At 31.8% G+C, this 19,419-nt stretch overlaps 2 protein-coding genes across 3 annotated transcripts in view; both read right to left on the bottom strand.

Annotated features, from left to right (window-relative positions):
* The window catches only part of LOC131690418 (neurogenic protein mastermind), a 337,622-nt gene that overhangs the window by 190,646 nt on the left and 127,557 nt on the right, over positions 1-19,419 (bottom strand). The window lies entirely within an intron of this gene.
* LOC131690421 (uncharacterized) lies at positions 4,907-6,106 on the bottom strand. Its single transcript, XM_058976169.1, has 2 exons — positions 5,645-6,106; positions 4,907-5,256 (listed from the first exon to the last, which is right to left on the bottom strand). Exons 1-2 carry the CDS (start codon positions 6,090-6,092, stop codon positions 5,078-5,080), a joined length of 627 nt encoding a protein of 208 aa, XP_058832152.1. The 5' UTR covers positions 6,093-6,106; the 3' UTR covers positions 4,907-5,077.

The following is a 19,419-nucleotide window of genomic DNA, read 5'->3' as shown; positions in this document are numbered from 1 at the left end:
TATATATATATATATATATATATATATATATATATATATATATATATATATATATATATATATATATATATATATATATATATATATATATATATATATATATATATATATATATATATATATATATATATATATATATATATATATATATATATATATATATATATATATATATATATATATAAGTGAAATAGAAGAAAAAGTCTTCCAAATAGCTGCATAATGTTATGCAGTGAAAACCCGTAAAAAGTTGTTCTGTGGTATCTATTAGGTTGACAGACAGTTAAATATACGATGCTGGCAATTTGTCCATCATCGGTCGAAAAATAAATGAATGCATCAAAAACTAAAATTTTGGCAAAATATGAACGAAAGTTGACCATATTGACGAATTTCGCGCTAAGTCGTATTCAGAGTTGGCAGCACCTACTTAGATTTTAATGAAAATTTCTGTACACGAAGACTTTGTCACAAAAGCCACTTTGCATACTTTGTTTTTCTAAAAATGATCTGGACTGTCTTTTGAAAAGGGTCAAACTTTTTTTACCAATTTTTTTTTTCAAATGACTATAGTCTAAAAATGACAAATCCTGCAAAAAAATGTTGTAGGAGTTATTTTCACAAAATTAGTCCAATTTTTGAATAAAAATATTAAAAAAATTCTTCATCGATTAAAAAAATTTAAAGTCGATTTACAAAAAAAAAGCATCATTAATTTGGATGAAATTATGTTCCAAGATAGGTAATTATGTTCTCTACCTATCGTCAAAATTCAAGTTGAGCACATTCAAGGAAAAAAGTTATTTGAAAAAACTTTTCCTTGACCAAATTGAATTTTTTAGTGTATTTTTTTATCGAAAACTAATCCAAGTCATAATCATCTCGTGGATACGATGAGACGAAGTCAAAAACTAAAATCCTCTATTTACTAAAATTAGGTAGTGTGCTATTCCTGCACAAAACGGTTCAATCCTCTTTTTCTCCTAAAGAAAAAAAGAAGCTCGTGCATTCGTTATGCAAGCTTCAGAACGATTTTCACATGACCGATCTTCGAATGTACCATCGCGTACAAGCAAGAGTTGTAGAATACATCGTATGAAACGTCCGCTGGTCACAGTTCTACTATCCAACCCCGTAGATGGAGGACTCTTTCACTTCGTCACTCATCCCGTATCCCGAGAGAAGGCGGCAAGTGACCACCATGAACACGGCGCAGAATCGATTCTCCGCGTCCTCCACCTACCTCTTCGAAAAAGAGCAGTTTGATTTCAGTAGCATACGTGAAGCTGCTCTAGAAGAATGGAAGAGGGAATTAGGGGGGGCGGGGGAGGATACTCTCGGTGTAATGTGTATAGATAGGTGTCTAAGCCTGTACAGTGACAAACTCATTTTTACCACCTTGCCCGCGCATCCAACTGTTTAGCAAAGAGGGTGGGGGGTTCTTTTATATCTACTGGAAATTATTGAGTACGGAGTAGCTTTTCAGATTGTTGTTGGTGTGCTATCTGTTGATATCGAAACGGATTTTAACTTTAATGCACTGCAGCGGTCGCTGAGTTAATTTTAATTTTTTACTGGATCCTTTGTCTTTTCAACTCTATTTCGGTGGAATTGAAACATCAAGCACAAAATATTTACGAAAATCCCAAGGTATTTAACAACAGTAAAAAAAAGTCAAAAAATTCGAACCACAATCGAGTGTTTCGGAACTTGATTGACAAATATGCAACTACCAGAGATTTGACGTCATTTTAGCATCCAAGATGGTTCTGATTATTTAGAATAAATATCCCTTGAGGGAATATTTCAGTGTAAAACAAAAAGATACTTTTATTTTTGTATTTTTTGCATTGATAAGATAAAAAATCGAACGAATTTTCATGCGAGGCTGACTAAATCGAGTAAACAAGCTTACGGCCGCTGGTGATGGTGTGGTAAACCTGACCGCCACTCAATCCCAGCCAAGGTAGTTGAGATTTTTCAGAGGTGAAAGAAATTCTGTGGTCACGTCTTCCTTCGGAAGGGAAGTAAAGCCATTAGTCTCCTGCCTATGAGCTAATGGGTGTTTGGCCTGGTAGCGGAAATAGGCCGACGGAAGATGACTAGAACAACAAGAAGAAAATCGGGGGTAGAAAAAACTGGGGTCAGACAAAATCAAGTGTAGATAAAATCGGGTCTTCACTGTATTATTAAGGTTAATGAGGTGTCCAATAAACTAGAAGACACCATCTTTTATCTGTTGTTGTTAGGAAAACTTTTTCAATGAAAGCTTCTCCATGATCCAAATACACTGAAAAAGTTTTTTTTAAGTCTGTAAAACGATAAACATTAGATCTTTAACATTTTATAATTGGGTAACGCGAATAACTTTTAAAAAGAGCATAATCACACGAATTAACTGTTTTTGTTGGAACAAAATTCCAAATATCTTGAAAACTATCGCATTTTGGAAAATTTTTTTTTGTTAAATACATTTTGATTTAAAATGAGAGAATTATATTCTGTAATAAAATTACAGTTTTGTATGTCAATTAGCATGAAATTTAAAAACATGTATAAAGTTATTGTTAGAAAAACATTTTACCGATAAGTTCTCCATCATACAATCACAATAAAAATATTTCTTTTCTCTTTAGGTTTTTGTTTCTAAATTACAAAAAATTAGAAAAAATGGGTTTTTTTGCGATTTAAATTTTTAACGCAAATTTTTGTTTTTGTGAAAAATGACACATTTTTTTCAGTGTATATTTTTTTGCACAGAAATATTCATTCCCTAAAACTCGTTCTCAGAAAGTTTTGCTGTATAAAATACAGTAATCGAACAAAAAAAATTTGAAATTAAGGCACGTAGAAATGTTTACGCCCTTTTGAAAAATTGCTCTTATATCAAAATATTGCAATTGTCAGAGAAAATAATAAGTTTCGTTCGAATCGACGATGGTCATATTTTGTGGTCGGCCGGTAAAAAAAAATGCAAAAATACCCATATTGATGGGGTTTCAGAGATTTCCACTAAACTTGAGGTCGCCATCTTGGTTTTTAAAATGCTATCAGTCAACGATATTTGATGTCTACTCGTCAATCCCGTTTCTAAAATATCCATGTTGATTGCGTCGTAGAGAATTCCACTGAACCGGGAGTCGCCATCTTGGTGTTCGAAATGGCGTCAAACATCGATATTTGGTGTCTGCTCTTCAATCCCGTTCCAAATATACCCATGTTGATTGAATTTCAGAGAATCCAACGAAAACGGAAGTCGCCATCTTGGTTTTCAAAATGGCCTCTGACATAGACAGTTGGTGTCTACCCGTTAATACTGTTCCGAAAATTGTGGAAGTGCGGGCCAAAAGAAACCTTCAAGATCCGCCTTTTCCACTTTTTCAAGAATCTTTGCATTCTAGATGAGTTGGAATAATAGCAGAAACCGTGTTAATTGCAAAATCCGTGCAGAAAAAACCTCTTCAAAATATCACTAAAAATCGTCTAAGACTTTTGCCTTCAAAAAGACCTAGAATATTTTTTCCGAAAAACCGTGTTAATTGCGAAAACCGCGTAAAAAACCTTAGTATACTGCAATTGTGCTGGGAAAATGCAACAAAATCTTTGATATTTTCGGACTCCAACAGAAATGTTTTTGTTTGAATACAAGTTAGCAAGCTGTGCCAATGATTGATTTGTTCGGATGCAGCCCAAGAGCGAATCTTGTGCTTTATGGAACTAATCGACAGTGACCATATGTCAGAAACGCAATTTAATTAAGTTTACTCAACAAACCATCGGGGACAATGTTCCACAAAAGTGGTGACAGCACACAACCTTGAGGACATCCGCAGATACTCTGTTATCTACTTATTTTAACGATAAGCACAGATGCCGGTTGCTAAGCATTGCGTTGTCAAAAGCACCTGCAACGTCAAGAAAAACTTTGAAGCTGGAAGTCTTTCGATTTAGAGTGTAATCTACTAGCCTCGTTAAAAATTCAGACAATTGTGCAAAGGCTTCACTCCGAGGGTCGAAGGGCATTTCTCTAAGTTTTACTCAAGAAACCTAGCCTCGAAACCCTCTTCCCGGTTCGTACATTTTGGATTAGTGTTGGCGCCGTCTATGCGGTTACAAGTGGAACTTAACTGTTTTAACCAAAACATGACTCGTGTGATATACTAAAATTCTTCTAAACACCTAACCTTTATTTCAGCTAAACCTGACCATCATTTCACAAAAAAAAAGTTATAATTCGTGGGAATCAAGTACTGATGCACATCCATGCGCTGTTAAGCTCCATGCAAAACTGACTCAGATATCACTTCGTTAAAAGTTTAATCTGACAAAGTAGGATTGACTAGCTGTTTTCAACAAAGTTGCAGACAATTTTTTTTATATTTTCACTTGCAGTAATAATCTGATGTATACAGTGCCACCCAACGGTGAAAATGTGAACTAATCGGTTTTCTCCATACAACTTGTCGAAAAGTCCCATGCAAATTTCAGGTAGCTAGACTTCTCCGATTTGCTTCAAATTTGGTGCACGCACTCCGGATAGGACTAGTAACCGACTCAGTTATGAGCCGATGGAATTTTCAAAAATTCAATTCATTTTTTCTGGGCAGTCTAATATAATACATTCCACGTCAGGTTTACAAGTCAAATTTAAATTCCTTTTAGAATTTTTGCTTTGCTATAAATAATTGACACGTATTTTTTTGTTTTGGCTAGGTGGAAAAAACTAACCTATCTCGAGCTCAGCTCTCAACATTGAACAATTAGAAATGTCAACAATTTGCAAACACGTGAAAGATTTTCCATTATGTAAAAGCCTCAAACATGTTGCTTCCCTCAGATGTGATTTAAAAAAAAAAATATAATTTCACTTCTGAGTCATATTTTTTAATTGCATTTTTTATCCGTATTTTACAACACTCCGCGCATCTCGCTCTTAGTTAGTTTTTACTTTACAGCAAATACCTTTTGAATAGAATGTTTGAGAAACCATAATTTTCACGTCCATGTTAAAAAAAAGTTGACTTGTAGAAAATAAGTCCCTATATGAGCACGCATCCTGTGTGAAACATCCTAATGCCTAATCATAAGATTTTTCATCATCCTCCTCATAGGAGTCGTCATCGTTCTTAGACTCAGCCACTGTCGACGACGTTTCCGCTCCCGCTGGTAACAAACTAGACGTCAGCATACGCAACCTCGCAAAAGCCTGCTCCAAATCCTCCAAAATTGCGTATATCTCCTCCATTTCATCGGTAACTGTGGGCGAAAAAAATCATGAAACCGATAAACAACGTTCTTGGCAACACTGTATCGATATTAGATTTTAATCGGTCGCCATATTTTTTATTCTGTGCGCCTCTCTTTGTTTACATTAAAAACATTCTAATATTCATCGAAAGACTCTGACTTTGACTAGCATATTGTCCGAAGAGTTACGAAGCAAATTTAGAAGCGGCGGATTTATTAATGGAACAGAAATTAAACAAAGAGAGGTTCTCATTTGCACTTAGGGTCTTTTGACATGTTTGCCTAGAACTTTTTCTATAGATATGATATCAAAGTGTTGTCAAACGATTTAAAGTTGTTCTCAGTGTTTTAGAATCTTTAATTTGACTTTTTCCAATTGAAGCCAGTTGAAGCTTACCAATTTTCAGTTCCAAAGGATCCACCGCAGGCATCGCACGCATTAGCAGTCTGCGTTGTAATCCTGTGGCTGCACTGTTTTGTGCCGACGAAGGCTGTCCGTTGTCTGTACTTTTCGCTAAAGTTGCACTCTGTTCTTTGGCTGTGTTGGTTCGAAACATCAAATGATTTCTGTGACCTGCTCGGAAATGGGATCGATGGTTGTTGTCTGCGCTATTTCGATGATGTGCATGATGTCGTTTAGCAGCGGGTTGCGTTTTTGAAGCTACGGAATTTTTTCCAGGTGTAAGCAAAAACGGGTTAAATTTGGCGGGCTCCTTCGAAGTATTCCAGTCATTCGGTGGCGCTGTTGGTGAGTTACTTGCAGCTGAATGAATAGATTCATTCTTGGGTGAATCACAGCAAACGGTCGCAAACAGAACTAAACTCATTAAAATCACAGCCTTCATCTTCACTTGATTGGCGTTCTTCTACTAGTAGAGAATCCTACATTAGTCGATTTCTTAAGAGTTTACCCTTTCCGGTTGAAGCATTTTACAGTTCGAGCAATCGGTTTCGCAGCGTGTAGCGTGCCACAGGGTTGACCTCCTCGAACGGAACCAATAGTCTAGTATTACAGCAATGTACTTTAATCAATTGCAAAATCAAAGCTTAATTGGCATGTCCAATCGCGATTTGTAGAGAGGCAAAGCGGCTACACGATTGGAATTGGTTGAACTTAAATCGAAGAAGTTCTTTGCTGCACTAAGAAAAGTATGAAATACTTCTCAGGGTAGCCCAGTATCACACATTTTTTCCAAACGCTTTATTGATTAATTTTCTGTCGGTCATTTCCCATACTGAGTGTCACTTTATGAACCGACAAATGCCCTCATTCGGCGGCAAAAAAGAAGTCATGGATGCGTTTCGACTTCGTCTCATCAGAAACCGACACGAACTTATTGTCGGAATAATTGACACAAATATTGCCGGAATAATCGCACAAACAGAACTCATCTCAGTGACCACGCCGTCGATTTCAACTTCTTTTTTGGTACTTACACGCGGTACGCTTTCGAAAAAAGGTCATCATTAGCGATGCCATTTGTTTGTTCTAGAACGACTACCAATTAGGGCGAATATTTGATATTTCGGACACAGTCGAATATCGTTGTATCAACGCTTTCTTTTTATTTTTCTTTGTTCAACGCAGAAGAAAATCGAAAAAGGGTCAGAATGAGGACCATATATATAATTTTAAATCGAGGTATTTTATCTCAACATGTGTTTGAGCGTGAAGGGAATCTTAGCTACACAAAATCATCTTTGAACGGGCCTAGCGAGATCAGAAACGGGAATGAAGGAGTCGCAAATAGGAGTGAAGGAGGGCGGCGTTCATTGCGTGTGAGCTGGATTGGTTAGACCTTCTACTGTTGCTTGGCACGTGACTTCGGAATAAAATTGAGTTTTGTTTGAAATGCGAAAAAAACTTTTACGTGAATTCTCGAGGGTTGCCCTGGTTTGATGAATCAGAGTGCCAGACGCGTTGGTCTTTTTTTTTGCAGCTCGTCATAAATTCGACATTACTGAGATGGAAAGCAGAAGATGTCTAAGTTTGCTAAAAATGCCTGATTTAGCAGGTAATTTGCTCATGTGGAAAATAGAGCATCCCGTTCGTGATAACCGGAACGATCAATGGGTAGGTGTACTTAAAAAAAAGCCTACGAAAGCGTCTACTTCCACTTCTGAGATCAAAAATTTTTCTGGTCGAATTTAACCTCGAGTCAGTACTCGAAAGATGTTTTGGAGTGATGCAAGGCTAAGGAAGTCAATTTCATGTCAAAAGATCTTAATCCTTGGAACACACCGGAATTGGTGGCAATTGAAAAATATTGGGCAAATATGAAGCAGACCGTCCAGAAGCATCTCCAGGAAGTGAAATTGAAAGTAGAGTAGAGGAAAAAATTGATTTCCACACAAAAACAAATTGGCCCAAACGTGATACAAGAGCAGTGTTAAGAGGAAGTACATTTGGAAATTGCTACGAAAGGGAAAAATCAATAATATATAATAAGACATTATCACAGTTCCTCAATGGCGGAGTTGTTAACGCACCCAACTAGAGTCTGGGAGATTGCAGGTTCGATTCCTGCTTGGGGACATATCTTTTCCTAAGTGTATCCAATAAAAAGGTGAATTGTCACCGTTTCGGTAATTCGCTCTCTGTCTGTTATTTCATTGGACACGTTCCAAAAAACCTTGAAAAAAGGAAAAACTGGGAATATAATATATGTTTGGCTATTGGCTTTCTCAGTCTTGTATATATGTATCAAAAGACCTAGTCTTTTATTATCCGACGTTTCGGCCGTTTCTGGCGGCCCTTTTCAAGGAAAATTATCGCATTTCTGTCGCATTTCCTTGAAAAAGGCCACCAAAAAAGGCCGAAACGTCGGATAATCAAAAATTAACTCGTTTGATACATATATACAATACTCAGAAAGCCAATAGCCAAACATCAAATACCCTCAGTCGATCAAAAAGTTTTAATAATTTATTTTATTTTATTCCCTGAAAGTTTGAAAGCGATGGTAAATTTTGACGAACGTGCTCTTGTTGTGCCATTTGATTCCGTGCACCCTTTAATGCGCACGTTTAAAATTCTCTACGTACGAGGATTTTATTGGCACAAACGCAGTGCTTTGAAGCGAGTGTTTTGTAAGCTTATGAACAGGCGACAAACCTCTAGTAATACACCCCCACCCTACACTCATTTCACTACCCTGACTTCGTTAAGCTAGGATTTGTGCCCTTCATGCACAAAGAGGAAAATTTTCGCCCTGATATCATTGTACCGGTTCAGATATGTGCAGTAGTAGGGTCTTCACGAGCACGTGTATCATCACGAAGGGATCGAGCGTTTGTATGTTAACGTGTTCGATCGTGTGGGCGTTTGTATGTCGCGTGTACTTGTGTCTATGTAACTTCGCGTGTATAAATTCGATTTTATAACCGTCTGATCATTCGCATATTCGCGTGTATTCTTGAACGATAGCGCGCGGACCGTGAATCTGATACTTAATTTTCGGTATACGGTTCAGATGTTAGAAGAGAGTGAGTTCTTCCATATCAGTAGAGTTCCCAGTTACCGTCTTGCCTTGCCTCACCGTGTTTTAATTTTTGTATTGGTTCAACTGAACTGCTAGAACCGAAAGTAGGGATTTACAGACTTAACCGATTCATGATCGCACACGAGTGTTTGTAGGTTCACTCTTGAGACCGTGTTAGAACATTTATAAGTGCTAAAACGTTCTCTTAGTCACCGGAATGTTATATTATGTGGAAGATCGCGAAGGGCTCAAACGTTTGTATGTTAACGTGTTTGTAGCGTCTGGTAGCGTGTATGTAACTTTGCGTGCATAAATTCGATTTTGAAACCGTATGGCCATTCGAATATTCACGTGTGTTCTTGAATGATCGCGCGGGCCGTGAAGCTGATGCTCAATGTTCAGTGTACGGTTCAGACAGTAGAACAGAGTTCTCCCACATCATTAGAGTTCCCGGTCATGCCGCCATGGAATGTGCCATGTAGTTAATATGAGCGTCATTTTTCTGATGTATCCAACTGACTATGCTGCTAGGACCGGGGGCCATGACCGATTCATCATCATGTGAGTAATGGTTGAGACCGCGTTTGCAAATTTATAAGTGCTCAAACGTCCACTTAACTACCGAGGTGTTTCAATGTTGGTGAGATCACGGTCGTGAGTATTCGTGGATGACTGTAATTGCATGCTCGCGCTTGTGATCAGGTTTGTTATCGTGAAGGCCACGAGCGATTGCACGTTTGGAATGGGAGAGTCTGCTATGGCTAGACCACTTTTGACTAGACAAACACTCCAGAACTTCGCTCTATCTAGAAAATTTGAGACATCTAGAAGTACGTACAGTTCCAAGTGTTTAAAAATGAACTGGAACACAATAAAACTTATAAAACAGCAACTATTCATTTCATTGCTAATAATAATTTTATTAGCATGTGATCCTGAAATAAAAAAATTAGAAAGTAGTTTACAAAGGCTCAAAGTGTATGTGTAATGCTTCCGTTTTAAAAATATTGAAATGACAGACGTAAGTCCTGCGTCAAAAATCATACCTCAAAAAAATCGAAAATATTACAAAGAGTCGTTAGAAGTCTCTTAAATCAACATTATGTCGATTGATTTTAAGTGTGGTAAAATTCGGAATGTTCATTAGAAGAGAATATGTGGCTTGAACAACGACTTTTCAGTTTCATCACATCAGGAATGTTGCACTGATCAAAACCAAGATATTCTAAACTAATCTAAAGGACCCGATGTAACTGCGTACTATTGTAACTCCCGTAACTATTCTTAGTAACAATTGTGGTTTTATGGTACTCTCGAAGCTCCTCTTAAAACTTAAATTGCACTTGTAGTGTGTTATAAAACCTGAATTGCTACTTGGGATGTTTGACGTTAAATTTATTATTTTGAATTTCTTAACTTATCTTTACCGCTATCAAAGTGGCTGTCACGCGCTAAAAAGAAGAATTCGAACTGCTAAACCCAACTGATACTGAGCGGTTTAATGGTGTAGATTAAATAAATCTTCAGTTAGCTCAGTTCGATGCAAAACACATCAATTTCGGTAGATAGGAAATTCTTTAGCTCTACAGTTGTCAGAAGAGAATTCCGAAAAATTTAATGATAATGCAAACGATAAACGGTGCAGCGGTTGATCCACTAATTGTTTCTATATTTTGTTTGCATTATGAAATTTAAAATGTATGATACTTTACTAATATTCCTCTAAAATCGTAACGTTTGCCCATATGCTCACGAAGTTTGTCAACTACTGACATAGAATTGTCTCGATGTCAACAAGTTCAGATTAAACATATTAAAACTGTCCAATGCACAATGGTGACAGGAAATGTGATTCCCGTGCTTCCATAAATTAATTGTTATTTTATCAAATCCGATCTTCCTGAATCAAGCGAATCGAATGCTAGAATTGAACACCGGAAAAAATGGCCAACGAAGCATGGGAAGAAGAAACTTGTACGCAAGACAATAATTACCCATTATTCTATCATATACGCCAGCTCCGCCTTCATTCCTTGACCCAGCCATCACAAATACTCCGACGAACACATACACAGATAGACACACGACCAGCACATAATGATTGTATATTAGTACTAAACACTACAATTATTACTATACTGAAATTAATAGGCTTGTACTTTATATTTCATTATTAATTGATCGTTAGTTTGGGCTAGTGCACAGTATGAAAAAACACAAAATACAAAAAAGCCCATAAGCCCTCTCGGTCTGTTCGATACACCACTATCGAAGCGTAATGCAATAACTAGCTTAAAGCGAAAAATGCTTGATGATGTTTGCAATACAGTCAAACCCATCAACCTGGGGGAGGGATTTAAAAGTATGCAATTAATTTGCGTGACGGAATTAACACTTTGTAACTTGGCCATCGTAGTTGCATATCGTTGTTTGGAGATCAGGAGTATCTGTGCCAAGAATGAGAAATGATGGAGTAGAGCGGGTTGAGCGCATATTCACCATTCGACACGACAGCACGGTATTCCGCGTACGGATTTGTTCAAATTTGGAGCAGACACACTGGGACTAGGAAATCGATTCAAGGGGTGAGTAGATGGAGCTCATTGTTTTTCTTGTCATTCTAGTATTAAGACGCTAGTGCTTACTTCCCCGCAGAACGCAAACGTGACCACAGCTTTTTCTCCTCAGAAAATTCCAACAGTTTTAGCTTGGACCAGATCCACTAGGGCGATAAGAAGTGACGATTTCTATTCAAGCACCGGGGGGCGCGTTCTTGTGGAAATGATGAAATTATTTCTCCCCGAACTACTACTGGAACAAATAACGATGAGATACACACGGAAGAGGCTCTTCAGTAGCAACTGTTATAATCAATAAGAGAGCAAAACATTTGATTTGTCATTATCTGGCATTTTGCCACCATGTTAGTACGAGGACGAGGCTAGCAGTGTAAATTTTGTGCTAAATAGGATAATTGCAGATGTTTTTATGACATGAACATGCAGTTTAACTTTTTTATTAGAAAGTGAGAGAGTACGTCAAGTTCAATTAAAAAACTGAGGTTATCTTATTCAAATTTGGTTTTTGTAGGGGAGGTTCGGCAAAGACAGTCCTCCAGAACCTCCAACGAGGACAGGAAAGAGACAGACGATTGATAATGACAGGACAAAGAAAATTAAAATACCGGGGGGGGGGGGGGTGTCTTCGAACCTGCAGCAGATTCTTAAATGGCCAGATTTCCATAGTATCGCTTAATGGGGTTGTATCATTTTTGTATGAATTGTCATTGGTACATATTTGTAGCATTGCATGAACCTATTTCGTTTATTCAACTTAGGCAATTTATAAGACTATAAGGATTGAAGAAGATTATTTATAAATTTATGTATTCAGCAGATTTAACCTGTGGTTATTCTCTGCATACTGTAAAAGATGTTCAGCTTCTTGAGAAGAACTGTAATTAGAGAGAGAGAGAGAGAGAGAGAGAGAGAGAAGAATAGTCAAAAGAAAGGAACGTTGTGTTCTCAAATCACAGATGTTGCCAGTCGCAACAATTAGTCGCAACATTTTAGTCGTTCTTCCAGATTACGTCCTGTGAGCATAGACATCAATATACACAAACAGCTAGTGAAATATTTCTACTAATTACACTTTTAAATTCCTTGGATCAAATAACCCAAGAGCGAAAAATTGTGATAAGATTGTTTGATTCCATACTTTGACGTTTGTCATATGAACGTCAATAAAGCGTAAGAATTTCATATCTCGATTTTGGATTCCCTGGTAGTAGTTGAAATGAGTTATTAGCTTCGCATCGACGTTTCAGTGATTTATTTTGAACAGTTTACACACGGTGAATAAACAAATAAACAATAATAATAAAATTAGTAATAATAATATTTTACTGCTTTTACTCTTTGATAAATAATACCTGAGTCGCCGAAACGTTGGGGGAGAAACAATAAGCATTTTCATGGGAACCAGAAACAGTCAATCAAAAAAAAATCCTCCCTAAACTTTTTACAACATTTTACCAGGAACTTTGTCATTTTAAAATCAATTTCGTTCCACGGGTAGAAAATTTCATTTTGCAACTTCAGACTAAAATGATGCGGCACTCATTTAACGGAAATGTGCGTCAACTTACACTTACTTATTTACACAATTTCCTCTTAGAGAGCCAACTTTTTTGATAACATTCCTAAACTGTTTGACCTTATCCTGAAATTAAACACACAGCCCCTCCTCGTGCAGACACCCAGCAAGTGCGCTGAAGCAATTTCCCTTCCCTGCAATCAACTAATAAAACAAGTAGATTCCTGTTGAAACATGCCAAGCACAGCACCTCGAAATAAAACCCCCATTGCATCGGACGCTACCGACTGAAGACGCTTTCGGAACAAGTTCCGAACGCGCTTCGTAGGGGTGATTTGATACTGTTATTATAGAGAGTAAGTCATCGTCGTCGTCGTTGTCATCCACCGCCGCTGCTTTCTGGACCATGCGCACTACGGTCCATGTACGAGTTACAGCTGCTGCTGCAGCCTTCACATGACTTTCCGAACCAAACATCCTCTTGTGGTTGTGCTATCATCTAGCCTTTCGTGTGTCTACTTGTCTATGGGAAACTCGACGCTCGAGAGGTTCTCGCCCCCTCCCCTCCTACCGACCGTTATCGAAGAGAGGGAGAGAGAATGAACAGGATACCCCATCCTGTACCAACGTTGGTGATGACGACGGCTACGACGATAACAACGAGAGGGCGCAAAGAGGTTCACACTTTACGTGACTTCATTTCGGAAATGAGGTGACCCTCTCCAATTTTCCGGTCTTCTTTAGTTTTGGCACTAATGACCGGTTTTTCGGTTGGCGTTTGCTGTGTACCGGGGGACAACTTAGGCCGTTTTGGGGGAGAGCGTAGGAATGTTGGGATCGGTGCGATTATTAGTTTTTGGGGAGGTTTGGCGAAAATTGTCAATTATTGAGCAAAATTGAATTTGTTCTAGACTTTTAACGTGCACAGGTTTAATCTGCTTGTAGAACGTTTGTCATGGTCGATTTTCTTTTGATTTCGTTTGTAAATTCAAAATTCAAAGTTCAAAATTCAAAATTTAAAATTCAATATTAAAAATTCAAGATTCAAGATTCAAGATTCCAAAATTCCAAAATTCAAAATTCAAAATTCAATATTCAATATTCAATATTCAAAATTCAAAATTCAATATTCAATATTCAATATTCAATATTCAATATTCAATATTCAATATTCAATATTCAATATTCAATATTCAATATTCAATATTCAATATTCAATATTCAATATTCAATATTCAATATTCAATATTCAATATTCAATATTCAATATTCAATATTCAATATTCAATATTCAATATTCAATATTCAATATTCAATATTCAATATTCAATATTCAATATTCAATATTCAATATTCAATATTCAATATTCAATATTCAATATTCAATATTCAATATTCAATATTCAATATTCAATATTCAATATTCAATATTCAATATTCAATATTCAATATTCAATATTCAATATTCAATATTCAATATTCAATATTCAATATTCAATATTCAATATTCAATATTCAATATTCAATATTCAATATTCAATATTCAATATTCAATATTCAATATTCAATATTCAATATTCAATATTCAATATTCAATATTCAATATTCAATATTCAATATTCAATATTCAATATTCAATATTCAATATTCAATATTCAATATTCAATATTCAATATTCAATATTCAATATTCAATATTCAATATTCAATATTCAATATTCAATATTCAAATATTCAATATTCAATATTCAATATTCAATATTCAATATTCAATATTCAATATTCAATATTCAATATTCAATATTCAATATTCAATATTCAATATTCAATATTCAATATTCAATATTCAATATTCAATATTCAATATTCAATATTCAATATTCAATATTCAATATTCAATATTCAATATTCAATATTCAATATTCAATATTCAATATTCAATATTCAATATTCAATATTCAATATTCAATATTCAATATTCAATATTCAATATTCAATATTCAATATTCAATATTCAATATTCAATATTCAATATTCAATATTCAATATTCAATATTCAATATTCAATATTCAATATTCAATATTCAATATTCAATATTCAATATTCAATATTCAATATTCAATATTCAATATTCAATATTCAATATTCAATATTCAATATTCAATATTCAATATTCAATATTCAATATTCAATATTCAATATTCAATATTCAATATTCAATATTCAATATTCAATATTCAATATTCAATATTCAATTTTCAATATTCAATATTCAATATTCAATATTCAATATTCAATATTCAATATTCAATATTCAATATTCAATATTCAATATTCAATATTCAATATTCAATATTCAATATTCAATATTCAATATTCAATATTCAATATTCAATATTCAATATTCAATATTCAATATTCAATATTCAATATTCAATATTCAATATTCAATATTCAATATTCAATATTCAATATTCAATATTCAATATTCAATATTCAATATTCAATATTCAATATTCAATATTCAATATTCAATATTCAATATTCAATATTCAATATTCAATATTCAATATTCAATATTCAATATTCAATATTCAATATTCAATATTCAATATTCAATATTCAATATTCAATATTCAATATTCAATATTCAATATTCAATATTCAATATTCAATATTCAATATTCAATATTCAATATTCAATATTCAATATTCAATATTCAATATTCAATATTCAATATTCAATATTCAATATTCAATATTCAATATTCAATATTCAATATTCAATATTCAATATTCAATATTCAATATTCAATATTCAATATTCAATATTCAATATTCAATATTCAATATTCAATATTCAATATTCAATATTCAATATTCAATATTCAATATTCAATATTCAATATTCAATATTCAATATTCAATATTCAATATTCAATATTCAATATTCAATATTCAATATTCAATATTCAATATTCAATATTCAATATTCAATATTCAATATTCAATATTCAATATTCAATATTCAATATTCAATATTCAATATTCAATATTCAATATTCAATATTCAATATTCAATATTCAATATTCAATATTCAATATTCAATATTCAATATTCAATATTCAATATTCAATATTCAATATTCAATATTCAATATTCAATATTCAATATTCAATATTCAATATTCAATATTCAATATTCAATATTCAATATTCAATATTCAATATTCAATATTCAATATTCAATATTCAATATTCAATATTCAATATTCAATATTCAATATTCAATATTCAATATTCAATATTCAATATTCAATATTCAATATTCAATATTCAATATTCAATATTCAAAATTCAATATTCAATATTCAAAATTCAAAATTCAAAATTCAAAATTCAAAATTCAAAATTCAAAATTCAAAATTCAAAATTCAAAATTCAAAATTCAAAATTCAAAATTCAAAATTCAAAATTCAAATTCAAAATTCAAAATTCAAAATTCAAAATTCAAAATTCAAAATTCAAAATTCAAAATTCAAAATTCAAAATTCAAAATTCAAAATTCAAAATTCAAAATTCAAAATTCAAAATTCAAAATTCAAAATTCAAAATTCAAAATTCAAAATTCAAAATTCAAAATTCAAAATTCAAAATTCAAAATTCAAAATTCAAAATTCAAAATTCAAAATTCAAAATTCAAAATTCAAAATTCAAAATTCAAAATTCAAAATTCAAAATTCAAAATTCAAAATTCAAAATTCAAAATTCAAAATTCAAAATTCAAAATTCAAAATTCAAAATTCAAATTCAAAATTCAAAATTCAAAATTCAAAATTCAAAATTCAAAATTCAAAATTCAAAATTCAAAATTCAAAATTCAAAATTCAAAATTCAAAATTCAAAATTCAAAATTCAAAATTCAAAATTCAAAATTCAAAATTCAAAATTCAAAATTCAAAATTCAAAATTCAAAATTCAAAATTCAAAATTCAAAATTCAAAATTCAAAATTCAAAATTCAAAATTCAAAATTCAAAATTCAAAATTCAAAATTCAAAATTCAAAATTCAAAATTCAAAATTCAAAATTCAAAATTCAAAATTCAAAATTCAAAATTCAAAATTCAAAATTCAAAATTCAAAATTCAAAATTCAAAATTCAAAATTCAAAATTCAAAATTCAAAATTCAAAATTCAAAATTCAAAATTCAAAATTCAAAATTCAAAATTCAAAATTCAAAATTCAAAATTCAAAATTCAAAATTCAAAATTCAAAATTCAAAATTCAAAATTCAAAATTCAAAATTCAAAATTCAAAATTCAAAATTCAAAATTCAAAATTCAAAATTCAAAATTCAAAATTCAAAATTCAAAATTCAAAATTCAAAATTCAAAATTCAAAATTCAAAATTCAAAATTCAAAATTCAAAATTCAAAATTCAAAATTCAAAATTCAAAATTCAAAATTCAAAATTCAAAATTCAAAATTCAAAATTCAAAATTCAAAATTCAAAATTCAAAATTCAAAATTCAAAATTCAAAATTCAAAATTCAAAATTCAAAATTCAAAATTCAAAATTCAAAATTCAAAATTCAAAATTCAAAATTCAAAATTCAAAATTCAAAATTCAAAATTCAAAATTCAAAATTCAAAATTCAAAATTCAAAATTCAAAATTCAAAATTCAAAATTCAAAATTCAAAATTCAAAATTCAAAATTCAAAATTCAAAATTCAAAATTCAAAATTCAAAATTCAAAATTCAAAATTCAAAATTCAAAATTCAAAATTCAAAATTCAAAATTCAAAATTCAAAATTCAAAATTCAAAATTCAAAATTCAAAATTCAAAATTCAAAATTCAAAATTCAAAATTCAAAATTCAAAATTCAAAATTCAAAATTCAAAATTCAAAATTCAAAATTCAAAATTCAAAATTCAAAATTCAAAATTCAAAATTCAAAATTCAAAATTCAAAATTCAAAATTCAAAATTCAAAATTCAAAATTCAAAATTCAAAATTCAAAATTCAAAATTCAAAATTCAAAATTCAAATTCCATATTTATTCAATTTAATCGAAAATTTGGAATGAAATATTTTTTTCGAGCGATGTCCTAAAATTAAAAATAAAAACTAAAAATCCCCATCAGAATTACACGCTACAAATGCAAACGAGATGGGAAATTTCGTTCACTAAAACATTGCTCTAAAACTAAAAAATTGAAAACGAAATAAGATTGAAAAAATAGAAACTAAAAATGAAGAATCGAATTTGAAAAATTGATAAATTGAAAAGTTGAAAACGAAAATTGAAATAAACAATTGAACATTGTGAAAAGATGGATTAAATGGAAATTGATCAAATGGAAAAAATTAATTTAATTGAAAACTAAAACCGAAAATTGAAGATTGTGAATTAAAAATATAAAAAGTACATAGAGAACAAAAAATATAGAATATTAAATGGAAAATAAACGGTAAAACGATGAGATATTTAAAAAAAAATTGAGCTGAAAATGGAAAATTGAGAGTAGAAACATAAATATTCCAAATTGAAAAAATAATATTAGTAATGAAGAACTGAGGATTGTAAATTGAGAGTTAAAAATTGGGAATTATCAAATATCGTGAATTGAAAATAAAACCAGGAAATAATAAAAAAACTAAACCGAAATATGTAGTAATAAGTAAAGAAAAAAGACAAGAGAAAAATAAGAAACAATTTAGAGAATAGAAATATAAAACATCAAATAAAATAGAAAGCAGAAGAAAGACAAAAAGGTAAAACAAAAAATAGAATATAAAAATAGATAAAAAAAAACAAATAAATAAATAATAAAAAGAAAATATAAAAAAGCTGAACAAAAACTAAAATATGAAAATTAGAATTGAACAAAAAAATCAAGTTCAATTAGCAAGGGACTGGATATTTTGAACTTTTTTTTAATATTAAGAGCCATAGTACTCAAGGAAGAGCAAGAATGTGCTGGAAGAAAGTTTAGAAATGTGTGGAACAGGATCGTATGAGCAAACTTAGGATCAGCACCGATAGCTGAAAGTGAGTAATTTTACGCTTGTCCGGGCATGCCACAAAACTCCAGTAATTCACATTTGATACGACTGCCAAAACATCCTGATTCCCGCGGTAGAAGAGAAAGAGTTAAGTCGTCGACAAACTCTAAGCTTACTCATACGAGCCTATTCCACGCTTTGCTTTCTTCCTTCACCTACTTGCTCTTCCTTGAGTACTATGGCACTTAAAACTAAAAATACTAAACATCGTCCAGTTCTTTGCTAATTTAATTACGTTACAACATAAAAAATGATTCACAAAAGAAAATAATTGAAACAAAAAAAAGATGAATGACAAATAAAAAACAAGACATTTAAATGGAAAATAAAATAAAATTAAAATTAACAGATAAAAAAATACAAATTTCAAAATTTATGATTAAAAATTATAAAAAAAGAAAAAATTAAAAAATAATGAAAAATAAAAAACAAAAATGGAACTTTGAACATAAAGAAGAACAAATAAATAATGAATGAAGAATACGAAATAAAAAATATACAATAAAATACAAACTCTGAATTA

The sequence above is a fragment of the Topomyia yanbarensis genome, chromosome 3 (assembly GCF_030247195.1).
Source record: "Topomyia yanbarensis strain Yona2022 chromosome 3, ASM3024719v1, whole genome shotgun sequence".
Taxonomy (NCBI): domain Eukaryota; kingdom Metazoa; phylum Arthropoda; class Insecta; order Diptera; family Culicidae; genus Topomyia; species Topomyia yanbarensis.
The sequence above is the reverse complement of the archived record's forward strand: the minus strand, read 5'-3'. Positions and strand labels throughout refer to the sequence as shown.